The 20,744-nt window shown below is 37.4% G+C and overlaps 1 protein-coding gene across 6 annotated transcripts in view; it reads right to left on the bottom strand.

Annotated features, from left to right (window-relative positions):
* The window catches only part of FOCAD (focadhesin), a 117,655-nt gene that overhangs the window by 77,118 nt on the left and 19,793 nt on the right, over positions 1 to 20,744 (bottom strand). For all 6 annotated transcript variants that reach the window (XR_015261514.1, XR_015261513.1, XM_086771535.1 and 3 more), the window contains exons 7-11: positions 19,172 to 19,376; positions 16,731 to 16,937; positions 16,186 to 16,273; positions 15,297 to 15,499; positions 13,183 to 13,440 (exon numbers count right to left, since the gene is read on the bottom strand). Coding sequence is in view for 4 of the 6 variants with exons in the window: in XM_086771535.1 (XP_086627661.1) it covers positions 13,183 to 13,440; positions 15,297 to 15,499; positions 16,186 to 16,273; positions 16,731 to 16,937; positions 19,172 to 19,376 (961 nt within the window). In the remaining 2 variants the exon portion in view is untranslated. The remainder of the gene's footprint in view (positions 1 to 13,182; positions 13,441 to 15,296; positions 15,500 to 16,185; positions 16,274 to 16,730; positions 16,938 to 19,171; positions 19,377 to 20,744) is intronic.

Below are 20,744 nucleotides of genomic sequence, written 5' to 3'. Positions count from 1 at the left end.
ATAAAAGTAATACTGTTTGTTCTACAAGACATCACTATCTTTACAGTTGAGCAATCCAAATTCGTGCTTCCACAAACTTAATTTTGTTCTGGAATCTCTATTTAATATTTAAAAAATTAACCATAATAGATTATTTTTTCCCGGTTTTCCAAATACTACTTGACATTTTTTAACAAAATAATTCCCTTTATAAACCAAAATTTCCCTGCATTTTTGACTGACTAGTCTCCCTGCTTCTGTCTATTTCCCAAGGTTGCTGCCTGTCATTTGTAGAGGTAGTCATCACCTCATCACCCGCCTAGGCAGAGGACTGGCTTTACTGTAAGTCTTTCAAAGCAAAATCAATAGAAGTGGCTGAGAATTTAAGGCAGTACTCATTTGAACAGACTTTCATACCCAGAAGCACTTTCAATACAAGTTCAATAGTGCCTTCCTTTCCCACCTGTTTATTCCAAACTGAAAACATCTTAGCTAGCACTCTCCTGCCCCTTTCCTTCAGACTTTTGGATTAAAGAGAAGTTGGGCAGTTTTCCAGCTTTTGTTGTGTACTGGTTTCAGGTGGGATAGAGTTAAATTTCTTTCTAGTTGCTAGAGTGGCACTGTGTTTTGAATTTGTGACCAAAACAGTGCTGATAACACAGGCTGTTTTAGCTACTATTGCTGAGTAGCATTCACACAGCATCAAGGCCTTTTCTCATGCTGCCTCGCCAGCAAGTTAGCTGGGAAGGGACACAGCTGGGAGTTGACTCCAACTGACTAGACGGATATTCCAGACTATAGGATGTCGTGCTCAGCAGTAAAACTAGGGGAAGGAGGAGGCAGAGAGGATGTTCAGAGCTTCGGTGTTTGTTTTCTCAAGTAACCACTACACATGACAGAGCCCTACTTTCCTGAAGACAGCTGAACACCTGTCTGCTGAGAGGAAGTAGTGAAGGAATTCCTTCGTTGGCATGTGTGGCTTTTGCTTTCTCTATTAAACTGCCTCTATCTCAACCCATGAGTTTTCTCACTTTCACCCTTTCGATTCTCTCCGCATCCCACCGGGAGAGAGTGAGTGAGCTGCATGGGGCTCAGCTGCCCACCAAGGTTAAACCACAACATATATAAATTAAATCTAAGTTATCTTTTACATAAAAACTGAATGGCAGACGAGCAAAACAAAAATAAGACACCAGAGATACAGATGAGGCAGGATCTGTCAAGCTAAAAATTCATATTAAGCACAAAAATTTCAAAGAGAACACTCAATCTTCCAACTATACATACATAATGACTAGTTTTCTAAATAAAAGCTGTAGGAGCAAGACTTATTCCATTAGAGGAATTAGAATTTTTTATACACAGAAAATGTAAATTGCAAACAGGTTAAACATTCTTCCTTACACTATCACAAGATGGTTGACTTACGCAACCAGAAGATTGGAAATCTGTATAGATGCTTTTACAGAAATCTAGGCTGCAACTATAGGTTTCAAAAGTCAATATGTTACAAAACATATAAACAAATTTTCAGGACTTCAGAGATAATGAAGATTATTTGTTTACCTAACCATCCACATCTTATAGCATAGATCAGCATACAAGGCGGTAATGTTCCCAATATGCAAAGCTCTAAGTGACAAATCCAACTTTTCATCTCCAGCATTCCTCTAGCTTTGTTTTTTTGCAGGGTATTTTGGTTTTGCTTTTTCACTCTCAAAAGCTGAATCTATAATACACACTCAAACTAAGTCATTCCAAACTCACCAGCACATGGCAGAGTTTGATTAATATTAATTCTGGTCTCAGTCAAAATTCAGTAATAAGATGTCTGCATTAACACTGAAAAACAAACAAACAAACAAACAAAACAACCAAAAAAAGAATTCTTCACTCTCAACATGAGATCTAATATGTTGCCCTACCTTTCTTTTCTATTCCCCAACTATAATGGTTTAGACTAATCTATGCACAATGCAGCTGTACTCCTCGCTTTACCAATGCCAAAGGGACAAGAGCACTGCCTAAGAGAAAATTATGTTCACTAATACACAGGAAAAAAACTAAAATTAACTTACTGATTAAGCTAAAATGAATCTAAAAGACAACCTTCAAAGTACCAACATCTTCAAAGCAAACACCTGTTTTTGGTTAAATCAAGCCTTAGAGAAAGGGATGATTGCACAGAAACCAAATAATACAGGAAGAAAAAAAAGTCCCCTTCAAGCTAGGAGACTTGATAGATGGAAGCAGTTTTATTGTTCTGGGCACCTGTCATACCTTGCATAAAAAAAAAAAAAGTGACCTGATTCACTGTGACCTAAATCTTTGAATGATACAAAGGAAATCACAGGGTGATGTGCAAGCAACAGAAATTCAGGGGAGAGGGCAATCATCGAAACTAACACAGCAACCTGTATCACCATTTTAAGTCCCAACATTATCAGGGAGGTCAGATGTGTTACTCCACTGAGATACCTTAGTTTTCCATAGGACTGTTAAAACAACATGTGAACACGGAAGGAAAGTCTTCTAATAGTATCACCCAGAAAGTTTTGTATGCAGCAGAATGGTTGGAAGACTCTCAACTGTCATTGGTTTACCCTGTGCTGGACAAAAAAGGCTACATAAAGCATCAACAGAATGTCATATGTTATTACAATACTCAAACTTGTTCCCTAAGTTCCTTCCCTCCCACCTCTCCCCATTGTGCTTTCTCCTTTAGCCAGTGGCAGGGTCTTAGGCTACTCCGTTTGGTCTTAAGCTAGTTCTCTACTGAGTAGGGAGAAAAATGCTCTCTGCCTGCATTTTTCTCAGTTGTAGCAACATTGGACTATGTGTATGGCAATCAGACTGAATGACATTCAAAATAAATTATAACCAAACCAAAATATATTCATAATTCTCAGTTATAAAAGCATTCAAATAATTTAAAGCCAGCCTGCTCAGGCCTAGCCTTCATCAGCTGTGATGAGAAGTTCATTCCAAGTCCTGTGTCTGCATTAATTTTCTAGTTACAAAGTTCATTCTACCCTAAACAAGTATTAAATGAAAATTCTACAGTGACTTTCACACTAACATCCAGTAAGCTGATGATAAGCTTGATTTACAAAACTCTCAGGAAAAGACTAAGCATGTGCTGCTACAAAGCCAGTTACATATTTCCTTAAAAGCACTGTCCTTTAAAGTGTATTTGTTTTGAAATGTATGCTCAAATTATAAGATTAGGGGAAAAAATTAAAGTGTTCTAGCACTTGTTTCAGTATAAAATTTATGCTAAATCTTCATCCAAAGCTTAACAGCTCCCACAAGCTGATATGATGATTCATTATCTCCCATTGTGTAAGCGGCAGCTCCGGAGAGGCAGAGCCATGCTGCCTGGCAACACTGCCTCCTGCATCCCCCACACTCCCAGAGGATGGGACAGTTAGGTCAAGTCTCTCATTAGCAATCTGAAGAAAGGTATCAAGATTATGTTTTTTGTTTTTAAAATAAATTTGCATCTCAAAAATGTGCCGACATATGTCAATACCCCTCCTTTTTAAAGTAAGATTAAACACAAGAGACAAAATGTTTTAATAAATAATTCTGAGAAATGTTTTCACTCTGTGCACCACTCTCTAGTGGTCTGATTTATTTTTTCTAAGCTACAAGACAGTTATTCTTCTTCAAAATCACAGGGTAAGGGAGGATAGCAGGGGAGGAAGATAATCCTCCTCTTCTTTTCCTTCACATCTCCTTACATTTTACTGAAGAGAAATTGCCCTTATGCAGCCCTTGGTCAGAACAAAGTATGAGACAGCCATAAAACAGTAAGCCAAGTAAAGTCATGTTCAAAAGAAAAAACTCATTTAAAAAAAAAGTAATTTAAATGCATATTAACATATGCTGTCCCCATTTTAAATTCTAAATGTAGGCTATCACTTTACATTATTCCCACCACAGTTTCTTTGCTTGCATGCCTATCCTGGAAGGTTCTTTTGGGTCAATTCTAACACTAAGAGATCATTCCAGGCCCCCACAAAAATCCAACCAAAACACAGGAAATAAATGTCACTGTGAAGTTCCAGGTTTTATTTCTCGGAAACGTCCATCTGAATTTGGGAAGAGGTAGCATCAATCTAGATCTCTGGTAGGGAAGGCAGTGAAACGAGCAAGCTTTCAAAAGCATTCAGTACTCTGGAATTTCTTGCTTCAATCAGTAAGACAAAAGTACAGAATAATTCACACGAATGAATCAGTTTTTCAGATAAGTGCACAAATCAAGATAAGTTTCTGCTTAAAAAGGCTATAAAATAAACTACTTTCAAAAATCAGAAGCACTTTTTAGAGGACATGTTTTCAGAAGCTTCATGCATTCCAGCAGCATCCTAACCAATAAGCTTCAACCACATAGAAACTATCCAAAAGACTATAATATGATTGTTTCCCCGACGACTACTCTCCAAAGTTCATATAATCAGCCATAGAACAATACCATCAGGCATCACTTGAGTGAGCCAAATCCAGTCCAACATATCCTTAACATGTTTTCCACTTGAACAACAATGTGTTTTACCTTCTTTTTTTTTAATTTTAACGCACTTCCAGCCTCCAAGGGACACAAAATAATACATCTTCAGATGGATTTCCCCGAAGGGTGTCATTTACCACTAAAATATTTCATTCCAGCAGCTGAAAGAACATAAAAGAACGTATGTCCTCTAGAGCCTCATAATCCTCTAATAATAGTAATAGATTGTGTGCTACTATTCACCAGTGACCTCTCAGTCAGACAACTTAATTTCTTCCCCTTGCAGCACAGCTGGTTTCACGCAGAGTGTAATAACAGTTTTTGCACAACAAAAAAATTGATCTGATTAGAAGGACTGTATGACAGCATGTGTCAGTGCAGTCTCCACAGTGATTTGATTTAAGACAGCCTAAAAGCCCAAGTACTACTCTTTATTTGTCAGTCTTTTAAAAAGATTTCTGGATTTTCTTTCACTATGTTTCAGATCACTACTCCAAAATGCCTGAGCTAGAAACATATCTAACACAACCACTAATCACTGCTAAAAAGCTTTTACTCAGCAGGGAATGAAGAGGTAGATACACGGAAGTCCTCTGCAGGCTCTCTTCATGGAAAGGATAAGAAAAAAGCAAAAATAAAATAAAAACAGGAAAAAAGTCTACAAAATCAACTACTGCAATTATTTTTAAACCTAACAAGCTTTTTTAAATACTCCATTAATTTACTGCAGTGACAATGGACTTCTTATAAAAACAACGTCCAGTGGGGAAATGGGAAATCCTTGTGAATCCCCCCTTGTGGAGTTGTAATAAACATGAAAACCCATGAGGAGAGCATTCTTGATGCACATTCTCTCTTTCTGACCCTATTTTGTTTTGAAACAATTCTCCAACTCAGATTTTGCATGGCAATCACCTGTGGCTTTTCAATTCAATATCCACAGCTACAAACACTAATGATCTGAACCACAAAATAGTAGAATTTCACTGGCAGCAGAATTACAGATTTCTTGATTGCTTAAAAAAAGAAAGTAAAAGCATCATGCAATTATTTTTATGCTATGACCCTCACCATGACATCTCAGCATTTCCATATATCCTGCTGTAGTACAGATAGTTCACAGTTTGGCTGCAAAGTTGACACTTCTTCATTTTGCCCTGTGAACATTTTATTTAACTTTTGCAAGGCTAACCTCTGAGGCCTCTTAGCCCAGGTTTACTTTGATCTGAACATGAATCAAAGACATGGAATTCGACATGTACCTGTACTTATCTCGTTAGACCTTCTTTCCATTACAAACACCTAGGTTTAAATTGAGTGTTCAAGCGCTGCTAATACGAAAGGAACAGGTTCAAGTAAATATAGGTAACTGTTTAAAAATAAGCTTGGGATTAATAGTCACTTTTTTTTTTCTCCTCTTTCCACACCCAGCCTCTGGGTTTCTTCTACCCTCCTTCAAATTACTATGCCGCACACCACCTTCCACTGCATCATTCAGAAAGTATCCTATGGAACTGAAGACTCAAAATATTTAAGAAGTTTGTCATGATGAGCTCTCCGCTTTCTTAACTTAAAGGACATTATGATCTGATCACTGTTTTACTGCTTACTTTCTCCAGCTTTTATAAAGCACCATTTATTTACGTGGAACTGAATAAAACACAGAACCAAATAAAGGAATTCCCAAAGTATAATTTTGCCAACAGTGGTTGTTGCCATCACATTGCCCATTGAGTTTATTAAACTAATAAGTTATTTCCCCTCTCCGTGCACTTCAATGCTTTGTCCCCCTGCACTAGCTACTTTAACTGCAAGAGAAAGAGCAGATAAGTCCCAAGTAATTTTTCCTGCTTTAGAGAAAGCACCGCATCTACAAGGAACAATGTGCTGTGCCACGCTGTAATAATCGCTGTGGAGCCATTAAGCAGACTCAGAACTAAAATAACTTGTCAGAGTCAAGACAGATGCCAGGTGATCCCAAGTTCAACTGAGCCAGAAGTAAGCCCCAGTTTTAAAGCAGTAAGATCTTTTGGAATAAAAAATTTAATTTAAAAGACAGCAGTGCATTACATATTGCTAACTGGAGAATATTCAGGTGTCCTTAGTTGCACGTAACTAGGGACTGAAAAGGGAAATATCACCCCAATTAAGCACGGTATTCTTCTCAAGACAAATTTCCAAATACTACCCAGCAGAACATCTGCTGTATTACTAATTACATTGATTGCTTTAGGGGATACTACTAAAAAGACACTTACATATTTTGCAGAGAAGTATTTTAAAGCCCACAGTAATTTAAAAAACTAAAAGCTCACCAGTTGCAGTCTCTGTTAGCAAACAAAAAATGAGTAGGTTGGACGATATCAACACACTATGGTTTGAGTTCTGCATTTTAAAGAACGCTTTCTAGTTCACGTGCACTTCTGCTGACCATTAGGGAAACAGAAAATACTACGCAGTTTGAATTTCACCTTCTCATTGCCTTTAAGCACGAGCCATTTTTCTCAATGCTAGGACGGACTTTTTCACCAGCCTGAAGGGCTTCTTAATTCTGAAGCAGTCAGACCACCAAAGTTAGCCTAAGATGCTATGTACATTTTATTTACTGTATTGGTGAACAAAAGCTTTGGCTTAATATGAGCAGAACAAACATAGTAGGTAGACCCACTGTCATCATGCTAAACATGGGGTTGGTTTAAATTCCTCTTCCTGTTCCGTCTAAAGCTTCTGTAACCCTGCTGACTTGCATTTAAATTTATCTCTTAAGCTGTTAATTTAAAGTTAGTGGAGCTATTCCAGATTACTTCAATGAAATTCAGAAAAGAACATTTCCTACTGTCAGAGTTCAAGCCATTCTGCTCAGGCGCCCTATTACAGGATCACAAAATGGTTTGGGTTGGAAGGGACCTTTAAAGGTCATCGAGTCCAACCCCCCTGCAAGAAGCAAGGGCATCTCCAACTAAATGGGGTTTCTCAGAGCCCCATCCAACCTGGCCTTGAATGTTTCCAGGGATGGGGCATCTACCACCTCTCTGGGCAACCTGTTCCAGTGTTTCACTGCCCTCACTGTAAAAAATTTATTCCTAATATCTAGTCTAAATCTACCTCTTTCTATTACAAACCATTACCACTTGTCCTATTGCAACAGGCCCTGCTAAAAAGTTTCTTCCTGTCTTTCTTATAAGCCCCCTTTAGGTACTGCAATATTACTTCAGTAATTTTTTTTATTTGCAAGCTATTGCCTTTTTGAATTACTATCAAACTCCATTTAGAACAACTATATCGAATAGTTAAGAAGCAAAGCATTATGTCTTTCCTCTTTCTGTAATAAGCCATTGATTCACCATACAATGCAAAGACCCATTGCAGTACACCAAGTTAGAGACAGTCTATGGAAAAAATAAGAAACCCATAATAAAAACCCTAGAGTTATACTGGTGATTTCTACACAGCTAGCTAGTCATAAGAAGAAAACTGCCTTACTTGCAGCAGTTTGGATCACAGTTGAATAAAAGTTTCCCAGGATAGGACAGACATAGGTCTAGTGCAGGTGTCACAAAACGTAGCTGTAACTTATCTACCCTTTTCCTAGAGGATAATTAACTCCTTTATAAAAGCCTAAGGCCTGTATCCCTGGTTATAGATTATTTAGTGGACCTGTCAAACTACTCATAGTTGAGGTGTCCTACGCATAGTAGTTTTGAATGCTGACTTACAGAAAGATATTTTAAGAAGAAACTAAGTTAAAAGAGATGCATAGGTGGTTCTACACCAGCTCATCTTATTCCTGCCCTTTGAACACAATTACGTGTTTCCCACTTAGAGCGAGAAATGAAGTTTTTAATAACTACTTTGTCAATAAAAATCCAGGGCAATAACGCACTGATAAGCTACCTTAAGCTTTGTGTCTTCCCTCAAAAATGTATCTCTTTCAGTTATAAGAGAAAATACATCAGGAAGACTGATTTCTGACTGCTGGCTTAGGATCACATTGTCATGGTTGGATCACAATTTTCATTATCTTTAAGTTCTACATTCTTCCCCTTGTCATTGATCAGTTCCACACCTTTCCTCTCAACTAAAGGTCTAAATAGCACATAAGAAAAAAAGTGTTACTTTGCAGCAATACTATCCTATTCCTAATGTGTTTGCTTATTGAAAGATTCCTTTCTGTTTCCTGCAGATAAGACACTGAGGTTGCTTACTTTTATGCTACCAGCTTTCCAATTTGCACTAAAAGAATATTAGTAATGTTTGATTCACCTAATGATTGACACTCAGCACAGTAAGTAAACTTTTTAGCATGGGCTAAAATAGGACACGGTAATGCCACTCGTATACTAGAGCTGGTAAAAAAAAAAAATTAACTGGCAATGTACTTCATACAATGCCCCCCTCAAATCCATTGTAGTGCATATAACCCCAAATCCCAGACCTCTGATCGTGATAAACTCATGAATGGAACACTTCTTAAGAGAAACCTTAGCATTGTTAGTAATGCAGAAAACCTTTCTCTAGCTGTGACTTGGATGACCAAGGTAAACTATGTCCTGAGTTCTACACTTTTAGAAACAATATTCAAATCTATAGTTTTCTTTAGCTTCCACAAAGAAAATGTGGGTTTTTAAAAATATTCTAACTTAAGCAGCCACTTGTTAAGAAAGGCTTAAAAAATGCTCAAGAATTTCACTTCTTTCAAAACAGTTAAGTAACAACTTACTGAATGAACTCTGAAGTATGCTCATGACAGATAAAATATAGCATGTCATTGTACCTGGTGACTAGCAGCAATAGCACCACCATTTAGTAAATGGCTCTCCTAGCATATGTTGTTTGGAGTTTTACCATGTCAGGAAAAGTAACCTAGGAAGTCTTAGTGCAATACACTTATTTCTCCCTGCCACAGACCATCAGAGCCTTTGTGATCCAGTATTTTTCACTTTAAGGTTTTAAACAACACACAACATCGGTATCTGAACTTAAATGGAGTGACAAGAAGCAGGTGACAAATTAAAAGGAAGCTAAACATTGCATGAAGCACCAAAAGCAGTTTCAAGTGCCCTCTTGCCACAACTGTATGAGAATGAATATTTTGCTCTCAGAAGAGTACTGTGAGGTTCTGACTTGCTTGCATATTTTGTTATGCTTTTTTCTGCTTTTTAATTTTCCCTCGTTTTGTGTAATTTAACCATCATCCAGAAGAGGTACAAGGTTACAACAGACTAGAAAAGAGTCAAATTTGCAGTTTAACAGAAGATTCATCCATGTGCAAGAAAATAAGAGCCATTCGAAGAAAATAAGAAAGAACCATAAAGTGGACAAAGAAAGAACAGGAGAAAGATATCTTGAAAAGAAGAAAAAGCACCTCATCTTCCTTTTGCAGATTTCCACCCAGATGCCTAACTTTGAGGAGTCAGTTCTAACTTTCAGCAGCTCAATATTTCCACTGACATCAGACTTATAACATCCTAGGGCAGCTATTTTACACACAAATCAACAAGGAATATACCAAAGACAATGAACAAATATTTCAAAAAGGATTACCCAGGAACTATATCTTGTTCTTATTTCAAACTGTAAATAAGCTGTGTAGCCTTCCAAGTTCTTCCTAAAGCAAATATCAACATTGTAGTTCAGGCTTTGTCTAACAGTAGCACCTTGAATCTGCAACCACCTGTGTATCCACTAAAATTAAATACCATACTAACATTTAGCATAATAATAGCAGGATCCATAGGACAAAACAAGAACTTCAAAATACAATAAAATATGAGCGAAGCACAACACTTCCCTATTTAATTAACATACAGGCATGGATGTACTATAACAGCAAACTGCCCAGTAACTTTTTTCAGTTCAACTGATGGCTACTTGTGATTTGAAGTATGCTACAGATGGGTTGCAGACAGCTCAAGCTGTCTGTATACTTCAGTGTAGCTTGCAATTTTCTCGTCACTGCTATACCTCTTGCCAATATGCTGCATCCATATCTACTCTGCTCTATTGAGACCCCACCTGGAGTACTGCATCCAGCTCTGGAGACCTTCGTACAGGGAAGACATACGACCTGTTGGAGTAGGTCCACAGAAAGGCCATGAACGTGACCAGAGGGCTGGAGCACCTCTCCTATGGGGACTGATTGAGAGAGTTGGAGCTGTTCAGCCTGGAGAAGAGGAGGCTTCAGGGAAACCTTATAGTAGTAGCCCTTCAATACTTATAGGGGGCCTAGAAGAAAGATGGGGACAGGTTTTTTAGCAGGGCCTGTTGCAATAGGACAAGGAGTAATGGTTTTAAACTAAAAGAGGGTAGATTTAGACTACATATGAGGAATAAATTTCTGACAATGAGGGCAGTGAAACGCTGGAACAGGTTGCCTAGAGAGGTAGTAGATGTCCTATCCCTGGAAACGTTCAAGGCCAGGCTGGAGGAGGCCCTGAGCAACCCCATCTAGTTGGAGATGTCCCTGCTCCTTGCAGGGGGGTTGGACTAGATGGCTTTTAAAGGTCCCTTCCAACCCAAAGTACTCTATAATTCTTCCGGAGTGGGAAGGTGTGGGATAAAAATCAGTGCTATGCTGCAGATGACACAATGAAAAATCCTTTTAAGACCAGTGAAACATTCCCTTTTTAATTCCTCCCTCGAAAGGACTGTACATGTCTATGTCCTCAAGGTGTAGTGAGAAACACAATGAGTTAGGTGTGTCTGGAGCTTATGCACATCTTTGAAACTCAGCTATAGTTGGTCTGGCTAAGATGTATATAATACATTTCACTTTTTCAGAGAAGTGATCTTATAGTTCATGTAAATTAACAGATTCTACATGTTCTTACAAGCCTACCCAACACTGACAGTCTGACCAGTAATTTTACAGTCAAACCTTGCAATTTTCTCCACAGTGAAAACCGGACTGTTTCATTCTGTTACTGTGTGTCTGAACAGGATTCAGAATTACTTTTTCCACTTACCATCCAAAAATCAAACCCTTATCTTTAATATAGAGTTCAACAAATTTCAAGTGTCTAAAAGACAGAAAACAAAAAACCTTGAACTGGCATCATTTAAGCCTAGAAATATAAAGCAATTAATCTCCACAGAACCCAATTTCAACAGAAAAGTAACACTGAATATAATGCTAAAAAGACAATAAAAAGAGATTAAGTGCCAAAAATTCAGCCAAATTGAGAAAAAAAATTCAAAGAAATCACATGCTCCCCAAGCTGTATCAATTTGAGTACATCATGAAGCACATCCAGACAAGAAAATAACAAAACAAAGACCAGCCTGAAAGAGATTTGAGAAAAGCAATAAACTATTAACAGTAGGCAACCTGCAACAGATGAAGCTATCACCTCACTTAAAAACTTATTTAGCTTAAGAAAGAAGTTATCTCCAAAAGTACTGTATGATGGGCTTGGTTTAGCACCACATTTCAGTATATGTTCAATGGCAAGCACATCCTGGACTGCTTCCGTGGATCAGAACTACAGTGCTTAGCACCATAAGTCATCAAGCATACATCCCATAAGCTGTTACCTTTTTCCAACTCTTGTGCTGCAAAGTATGATAACTCTGAGACAGAAAGTAATTTAAAAGAAAAAATTAAGCAAATAAAGCTTGTCTTTATGGCATATCTGAAATTTGAAGCAACACTTCTCCCTTCCCTACATTTTTTAAATTTTACAAATAAGATATTATTGTTTCTGTTAACATCTCCTGCATTACCTATTACTGTTTCTATCCCCATCTACCTTTCCAGGTTATGCAGATAAGTATACGCATACTGCATAATTCTGGCTTGAATTCAGTACTGAAGCAGACGACTATGCACATATTTTTAAGAAGCAAGAATATAGATATCACCAGGGACTTGGCAGTCTTCCAGTAACCACAAAAGGAAATAGAGAATAATTTATGAGGTCATCAAAAGCCAGATATGGTTTAGTAGCCTCTTCTCAACTTCCTCATGTTGTATTTTCATATTTATTGGAGAATATCAACAAATAAGCCAGTCTTTTTTATTAAGCCTAAAAGACTGAAAAATACTCCAAAATAGAGACATAATACATATTACACTGTAAAGGACAGACAAAAGGGGAGTTCCACCCAGTCTAGAGTATGTGCACGTGCATGCATATGTGCGTGTCTAAGGGCGAGACCAACAAGGGGGCTGCCTACTTGGGGGCCAGGGGATTCCCAAACAGGGGTGGGGGAGTACACATCTCCATGTGTCTGCAGGATGAGGGGCAGTCTGCACAGGCACAGGCAACTGCAGTGGAGCTGCAGCCTCAGGGACTCATATGTCCAGATGCCAGCAACTGGTGAGTGTGGGACTCAGCGGCCACCTACTGTGCACAGTGACTGTCTATGCCCCATTGCTGGAGGGATCCATACAGTACATATAATACACATCCTTACGTTGTACATGTATTTCCACTAGTAGACCTCCACCCTTCTCAGTCAGAAAGTGGAGCATGATTGGGCCTCTGGTGCTGTTCTGTGTTCTTCTGAGTGCTCTGTCCGTGTTACATACATAAAAGCACAAGTATGTGGTATACACATGCGCTGCATCTGCGTGTACCTACCAGGAACACAAGGACAGCCTCACAAAGCTGCGGCAGCCTTGCATTTCCAAGGCTGCATAATCCAGCCCAATTCCTGTTAAAAAAAATCCACTACCAGTTAGTTTTTACCTGAGAACAATCAGCCTTGGCTATTTCCACAGTAGCCTGGAGTACATCATGAAGAATGTCTCCATTTTCTTCGATCAGTAGATAAGCCAGCAGAAGAAAAACATGGGCAGGGACTTGAGTGGTAACTGGTAGCAGTGATTTAACTGATGATAACCAGTTAGTAACTGCAGACTTGTCTTTCATGAGCTCCATGATCTTCCACGTTGTACACAATGAGCTGTAAGAGCTGGTTATGGGGAAAAGTAGTTCGCAGGACACCTGAAAACAAGTGAAACAAACAAAATTCTCTATCAAACAAATAAGGTACCATGAAAGAACAAAGAAAAAACATAACTAATCCAGTTCTGTCATCCAAAAGAAATGGGAAAAATAAATAAATAAATAAATAAATTGCAATACGTTTCTTTACAACCCTTTATATGAATCCTTGCACTAAGGATGTTTGAATGGGTCACTAACTCCTTATTCAGGAGATCCCCCTTTATTTTGCAGCCATCATTACTGTTCCTGCTGGTAACGGCAGTGCTACTTCCTCACTAAAGTGGACATAATAAAACTGGAGTACATTAAAAGCTTCTGTTCCAGACAGTGACAGGTGCATCGCAAAAGTGTACGTAGCATCTACATTATTTTAAGGAAATTCTCTTAACTTCTGATAGTACTTAAAACACCACAGTTTAAGTTAATCTGACTTTACCACCATGGGCCCCCCCTCACTAAACAAAACCACAACACATTTTTTGTGTAACTGTTTCACTTCTCATCACAAAACGAGATGGTCATAGAAGAGAACATTTAGAAGAAGGAAAGTAGTAAAACACAAAGGAGGAATCCTCCTATCTCAGGTTTTTATACATGTAAAAGTATATATATTTTTAAAAAGATCCTACAAATTAATGTGTAAGTTCCAAGTTTTTCATTAAACCAAAAAACTTAGTCCAAGACAAAACATCTCTTTCCTATTAATTCTTTGTTTCCTTAGAAAACGCAATGTTTTCAGAAATGTCTCATTATCAGCACAATAGTTGGCAGGCAGTAATTAGATTAAGAACATTTATATAAAAAGCACGTAAATAAAGTACTTGAAAAGAAGTCTCCAAATGAACATTAAAAATGGCATCCAATAGGGCAGGCACCTCTCACTTTTAAATTACCAGGAAAAAGAGATTTTGAGTGACAAAAGCTGTTCTCCATAAAAGCGCAGAATTTCATTTTAATCACATTGTTCGAAGCAATGTAAATTTATTTTGGCTAATGAAAGGTAGAATGCCCCTGTCCTTCAGATGGCCTTTTAAAAACAACATTAAAACTAGCTTATTCCATTACTTTTGCTTTACAAGTACTCCATGTGAAAAACTCACTTATCTATATGCAACCTCTCTGGCTGGCAAGATCACTTGGAACCAAAAATCTCTTCTGGATACAGCTGTGAAATAGGTACTTAAACTTTATCCAAGGACACACAGTGGGCTAACAGCAGCTTCAGGATCTCTAAGTTGTACTGTTTACTTGCCTACTCTTTCAAGATTGTAGGACTTGAAAACAAGATCAGACTATTACAGTCTTTTTTTTTTTAATGGCTGGAAAAAACTGCTAACATTGATAGATATTTCCCATTCCACATTACTTCTGAAAAGCTGTTGCTACACGATTGTACTCACTCCCTTCTCCCTTTATTTCAGCTGCATGAAAACAAGCTCTCTTCAGCCAAAGGAGAAAGAATGGTAGCTAATAGTCACATACGATGGTAAGGAAAAGGATATAGATGATTAGAATAAGCAGGTCTGAAAAAGACAAAAAAAGTATACGCAACCTTGTTCTCTAATAAATCCTATTACTTGATCAATAATGCAGATAAACTCTTTAATCTATATGATCTCTAAGAGTAAAAAAAATCTCATCTCCTAAGTAAAACAATATCTAGCTTATAAACACACCTCCACTTCACCATTAGTCTAGTTTTATGAACTATACATATTTGAGCATTTCCATACAACTTATTACACAAAGAAGCTCACACTTTCCCAGGTGTAACGCTAGGTGTAATGCAGCAAAATTATTAGATGCATCCCCCATCAGCCACAAAAGAAGAGAAAAAAATCTTGTAACTTTACCAATTTCTTCTTATCCTTAACATCTTCCTCCTGCAATATTCTCAAAAGATTTGTAGCTAGCTGCTGCCTGGTAGTTCCAGAATCATCCTGAGATAGGCAGTCCCCAACTGCTGTAGAAGATAATATCTGTAGCACAGGCATCACCAAAGTAAGGGCTGTGGTTGAGATGTTCTGGGTTTCCGAACAGGAAAGGAGCTTGTAGGCTATTTCAGATGAAGTGTGGAAAAACAAAGATCAGGAAGGGAAAAAAAGAACTAACATAATTTGTACTTGTAAGAATGACACGAACATTTCTAGGAATCACTCCAGTCAAGCAAAGTAACAGTCTCAAGAACTACACTATGTGCATACAAGAGTTAAAGTGCAAAAGATTTTTTGGTACAACTCCAATTCTACTTAGAGATCCATACACTTCTGTTGTTTACAGCAAAGTACTTGATGGCAACAAGAAATATAATAATGGAATGTTAGCACAGTCCCTTGCTTTTTCTGGAATAACTCCACTAATCAAAACTGCTAAGTTGAAAGCTCAGCCAAACATTGCCATGACAGTCAGGCCTACTCACTTAAGATCTCTCAAAAGAAATCATTCAGGATGCATGAATCTCAGCCGAAAATACCCTGTTGTTGACTCAAAAATGAAACAGGTAAGCTCCAAGATAGCAGGGAGCTTAGAATACCGTAACAGCCATGGAAAAAGTATTAGTAGAATTTATCACTATTGTGATCAAATGTTACTTTTCAAACTCAGAAAGAATCCCGCTTGTAAAAAAACCATCTCACCACCCAATCCAACTTCAGTGGAATGCAGTGCTTATTTTCATAAACATGAAGAAACAAAGACACAGTTCTAAGCGTGTAGATTCCTCTTTCACAAGGAGAGCTTTACCTAGACTCAAGACAGACTTTTGTTGACTTTCTGGTGTTTGCGGCAGTAGAAGTGCTAGCCCAATTATACACTGTTCCACTGGAAATACCTGCAAGAAAAAAAGGATGAGGTTCAAGATTTATTTGTTTTTCAGTGCAGTTAAACAGTACAAATGGCCAGCAACCAAAACTCTGTAAGGAGTTTCTTCATATATCATAGTGAGCGCACACTCAGCAACACAGCACATGCCATGAAGACTATGAATAGTGTAAAACCAGTATATTTTAACTAACTACAACATTTTAATTTGATACTTTGTTCAAACCATTTTAGCTCAGTTTAAAGCAACTCCCATACTAAAAGGTTAACTGCTACATACAGAATCAGTTAAGTTTTTGCCTCCTGAAGGTCTTCAACGAAGACAACAAAAATTAGAAGCTTTTGAAACACCACTGGTCACTTGCAGATAAATGCCATGTATCAACATCTCTAAATACTGTCTTAAACAAGACATTCCTTAAATTTAATACAGCTACTTTATTCCCCTCCCCCGCCCGAACTCTCACCTCTTTCAAGAGCTCATAGTTGTCCTCTATTAAGGAGATCAGAGACGAGCATTCTCCTGTTACATTTAAACACACTTCACAGAAGCAAAACAGTTGCAAACAAAACTGGGATAACTGAACTTTCCAAAACACAGGATGGCGCAGTAGGCTGAGGAAGAGCTCTTGCAGAAAAACTGAGGCTTCTGTAACTTGTGGTAAGTCTTTAAGCTGTAGAGAAGTAGTTAAAAAACAAAACCAAAACACATTCCAGATTAGTTCCCCTTCTCTATCTATGCAGAATTCCCCAACTTTAAAATTAATTCTCTTAGCTCTGCAATGTTTCCATTGCAAATATTACCACAATGTGCTTCTTTAAAGGAAGCACATTTATAAACTAAACCTAGGAATCTCTTACCCACTTTCCTAGATGAACTGCTATTTAATGTTTTGAAGTAAAATTAGAAACATGTGAAAGAATAAAAAGATTTATTGGTAGCTGATGAAAAAATCCTTTTTTTCCTCAAAAGCAGCAACAAATTAATTCAGCTCTCAGAGTTCTCTCAGCAACACAAAACAAATTATGTGGGGATTTCATATAGCAGGTAAATATTCTAGAGCAGAATGTTTCTGTTAAAAGAATATTTCCCCTGTAATGTAACCTAGATTTTAATGTATGTCTCAAAAGAGAAAGGCAGTGATGTTATCTTCTTCTAGAGCATCATGTAATCTATCTACTACAAAAATGAAAAGCTTATGTGCAATATCGAAAAGTACTATTCTCCATACCTGGAAGCCAAGTAAAGAGGTTTCAAGAAGCAGATTGCCTCAAAATCCTAATGTGCTGGATAAGAGTTTTCAAGAGCTTGACTTCTGCTCTTGAAAACTCAAGTTCCAGGCAAACCTAGCTATTCCAACCCAAACTCTGGAGCCAGCTATTAAGATAAGGTCTCCATTTTTAATCCCTTGGAACAAATTCTATGAATAATCTGCTCTAATCAAAGGCCTCATGTCCATTTAATTTTTCAGCAGAAAAGTCTACAGGTGTACTATTGACAGCTTGGTTGATACTGTACGACAAAATGACTAGGAAGCATTTCTGCATTTATGCAATACAAAGGACTAAATAAAGCTAAACTCAAATGAATGATAAGAAGAACTTGAGGTTTAGAGAAAGAAGGAGATGGAACAACAGGTTGTGCAACAGTCCGTCAAACAGGCTTATTGAAGGAAGTATTTCCCTTTCCATTCTGAAAGTTCTATCTCAGGTGAGACAAACATTCAAGTATTAATCTGAGTTTAAAAAAAATGCAACACATTTCTAGTTAAAAAAAGTACCAATAAGTATGGAAAAAGGAAAAGTTTCATAACTAATTTTATAAGTCTTCTTCAGTGCCATTTTTATGGCTAAATGGTATCAAGTCAGAAGCTTGGTCATACATTCAGGACACAATGTTATACTGTTATATACAGGTAGAATCAAGACAAAATCAGAAATGTCTCTGTGACTAGAAAAAGTCAGCATGTCATCATAAAAAGTAGACCTGAATCAAGATAAATGTGTATAATAAGTTATTATTCATTCAAAATACTGTGAAAAGTAGCTACCAGTAGAAAGTAGTCTTTACTAGTAAAATTCCTCAGGAGAAAGATGCTACCCAATATCCTCATATCAAGTATATTTAGCTTTACAGTATTGATACTATCAAACTCTCTCTACAGCAATAATCCCATAGCGCTGCATGTGTGAACACATTTGAAATGCAAAATCTTGCTCTAACATTAAAGAGGAAGGAAAAGGTACGTATGTATAGAAAAGCTTAAGCATGGTCACAGTACAGCATGAGGCAAAGCACAGCTGTTAACCTTAAATAACACCTCAGACCCCTGACCAAAGTGGACAGAAAGATTAAATTCCTGGCACCTAACAAGTATCACTGTGCAACTTAAAAATATATTCAAAAACTTCAGCATATTCCAGATGGATTAAGTTTTGTTTTCAGATCCACTAACCCCTCTGTTATAAAGAACAAGGCAAGAATATCTGAGTACTTAAATTGTGATTCTTATATAGTTTAATATAGTTTTTTCATTTTAATATTAACCCCGTTAAGTTAAAAATTGCACAGTTTTGACAAATATCTTACCATTATACAACATTCTCTCTCTCATGAGTATCTCTACAAGTTTACCGTATGTTTACTGAGGCAACTAGTGGCAAATAATTACAGTAAACATGTGTTTCATTTTACACCTTACCAGGTGTATCAGATTTGAACAACTGAAGTTTTACCGTCAACCATAAAGAGCCAGTTTGTTAAATTTCTGTGCTACCAACAAATCAGGTCCATAGGAAACAGCAGTGAATGCTGTATCTGCACACTTGAAAAGCAACAGTACTACTACTACTATCATTACTTCAACAGCATTTATTTGTAAAAGGTGGAGTGAGGCAACAACTGTACCTGAAGGTGTGGAATCAAATCACACAGAAGCTGAAGAATCTGGCATTCCAGCACAGAGGGTGTTTCTTTGTGCTTTGGACCATGAGCCTGAAGTAAGATCTTAAGTAAACTCATTCGCAGTTCAGCATATTCCCGTAACTGAGATGGTTCGCAATACAGGTATCTTAGAAACGGAGCCATTATGCCAACACATGAACTCTGTGCCCTGTAGTTTAAGAAATATGTTTGTCAAGACTATTTTCTACTGAAAACTTAACAGACAACAAGGAAAACCCAAGCAATGTGACATTCCCTGCAATAGTTTACAGGATGCAATTAACAGAAAAATGTTATGAAGATATGACTAAATCTCACAAAAAACCTCTGACTTATTAGCACAAAATACTGTCACAAGACCTCATATAGCAACCATACAATGAAGTGCAATTGTGAAAAGATTCAAGATTTAAGCATGAATACTACTCAATACGTATTTGCAGATTATGACACTAGTTTTTTTTTTCCCCCTTATCAATTCAAGAAAATTACTTTCCTTACTGAATGTTATGAGAAACCAGTGTGCCATACTGAAGTAGCAATGGGACAGGACTATTCAGAAATATCTTTTTAAAAGACATAAAATCTAATTTAAATGTAAAAGATCCGTCCAATGGTCTTAAACAATTATATGGAACGGACACTGCTTTAACCAAGATGGCTTCCCAGTAAAAAAATTTAATACAGAACGATTCTTTTGGCTTGACCATGTGAGGAATACCAGCTGCTCTTGACGTTATTAAAACAACAAAATAAAGCTAATGATCAATACATTAACAAACATACATGTAATCAAAATTAACGGTCAGTTTTAAACAAGAGTCAGCCCTCATGCAGAGCTTTACAAAGAACTCAGTAACAGATCTGCATCAGCATACATGGCGCTTGTGGATGTCACACTTAGGGACACAGTTTAGTAGTGGACTTGGCAGTGTTAGGTTAACGGTTGGGACTCTATGTTCTTAAGGGTCTTTTCCAACCTAAATGAATTACGATTCTATGTTCTCAGTCTAGGACAGTATTCCACAGAAACCTTTGCACAAAAAGCAGCAAAGGAAGTTTAAGATATCCCCCTTTTTTTCCAGCAAGAACAACTCCCATTTTAATTCAAAATAAGCCACCAGCAAAAAATCTACAGTTCATTCCATGTTTCAGACATCTGACAGGACTCTTCACGAGTTCCAGATTTAGCAGATAAAAGTCTGCAACAAGTCTGCCTGAAAGTCTTACTGCTGATCATGCAGTACATGACCACTAGTAATTTAAGAGATTATTAAACTTATTTGTTTACTCAGGGCAACAGAATACAGAAGCCAATTTCACTGTACTATTACTCCGTTGGATTTTTAAGAGTCTCCCAAAAACCAGGAAAATAGAGATACTTTTTATCTGCAAAGCACAAAAGGCATAAAATAACTGAAAAGATTTGGCTGCTACAACATTTGATATCTTACACTTGGACAAGTTCTTTGTAGGCAAGCATGAAGAATGTTGAAATTGTTGGTAGCTTGGATATTTGTTCATTGTTAAAAAATAT

Source organism: Chlamydotis macqueenii, chromosome Z, assembly GCF_036417535.1.
Source record: "Chlamydotis macqueenii isolate bChlMac1 chromosome Z, bChlMac1.mat, whole genome shotgun sequence".
Taxonomy (NCBI): Eukaryota; Metazoa; Chordata; class Aves; order Otidiformes; family Otididae; genus Chlamydotis; species Chlamydotis macqueenii.
This window is presented reverse-complemented; position numbering and strand designations above follow the sequence as displayed.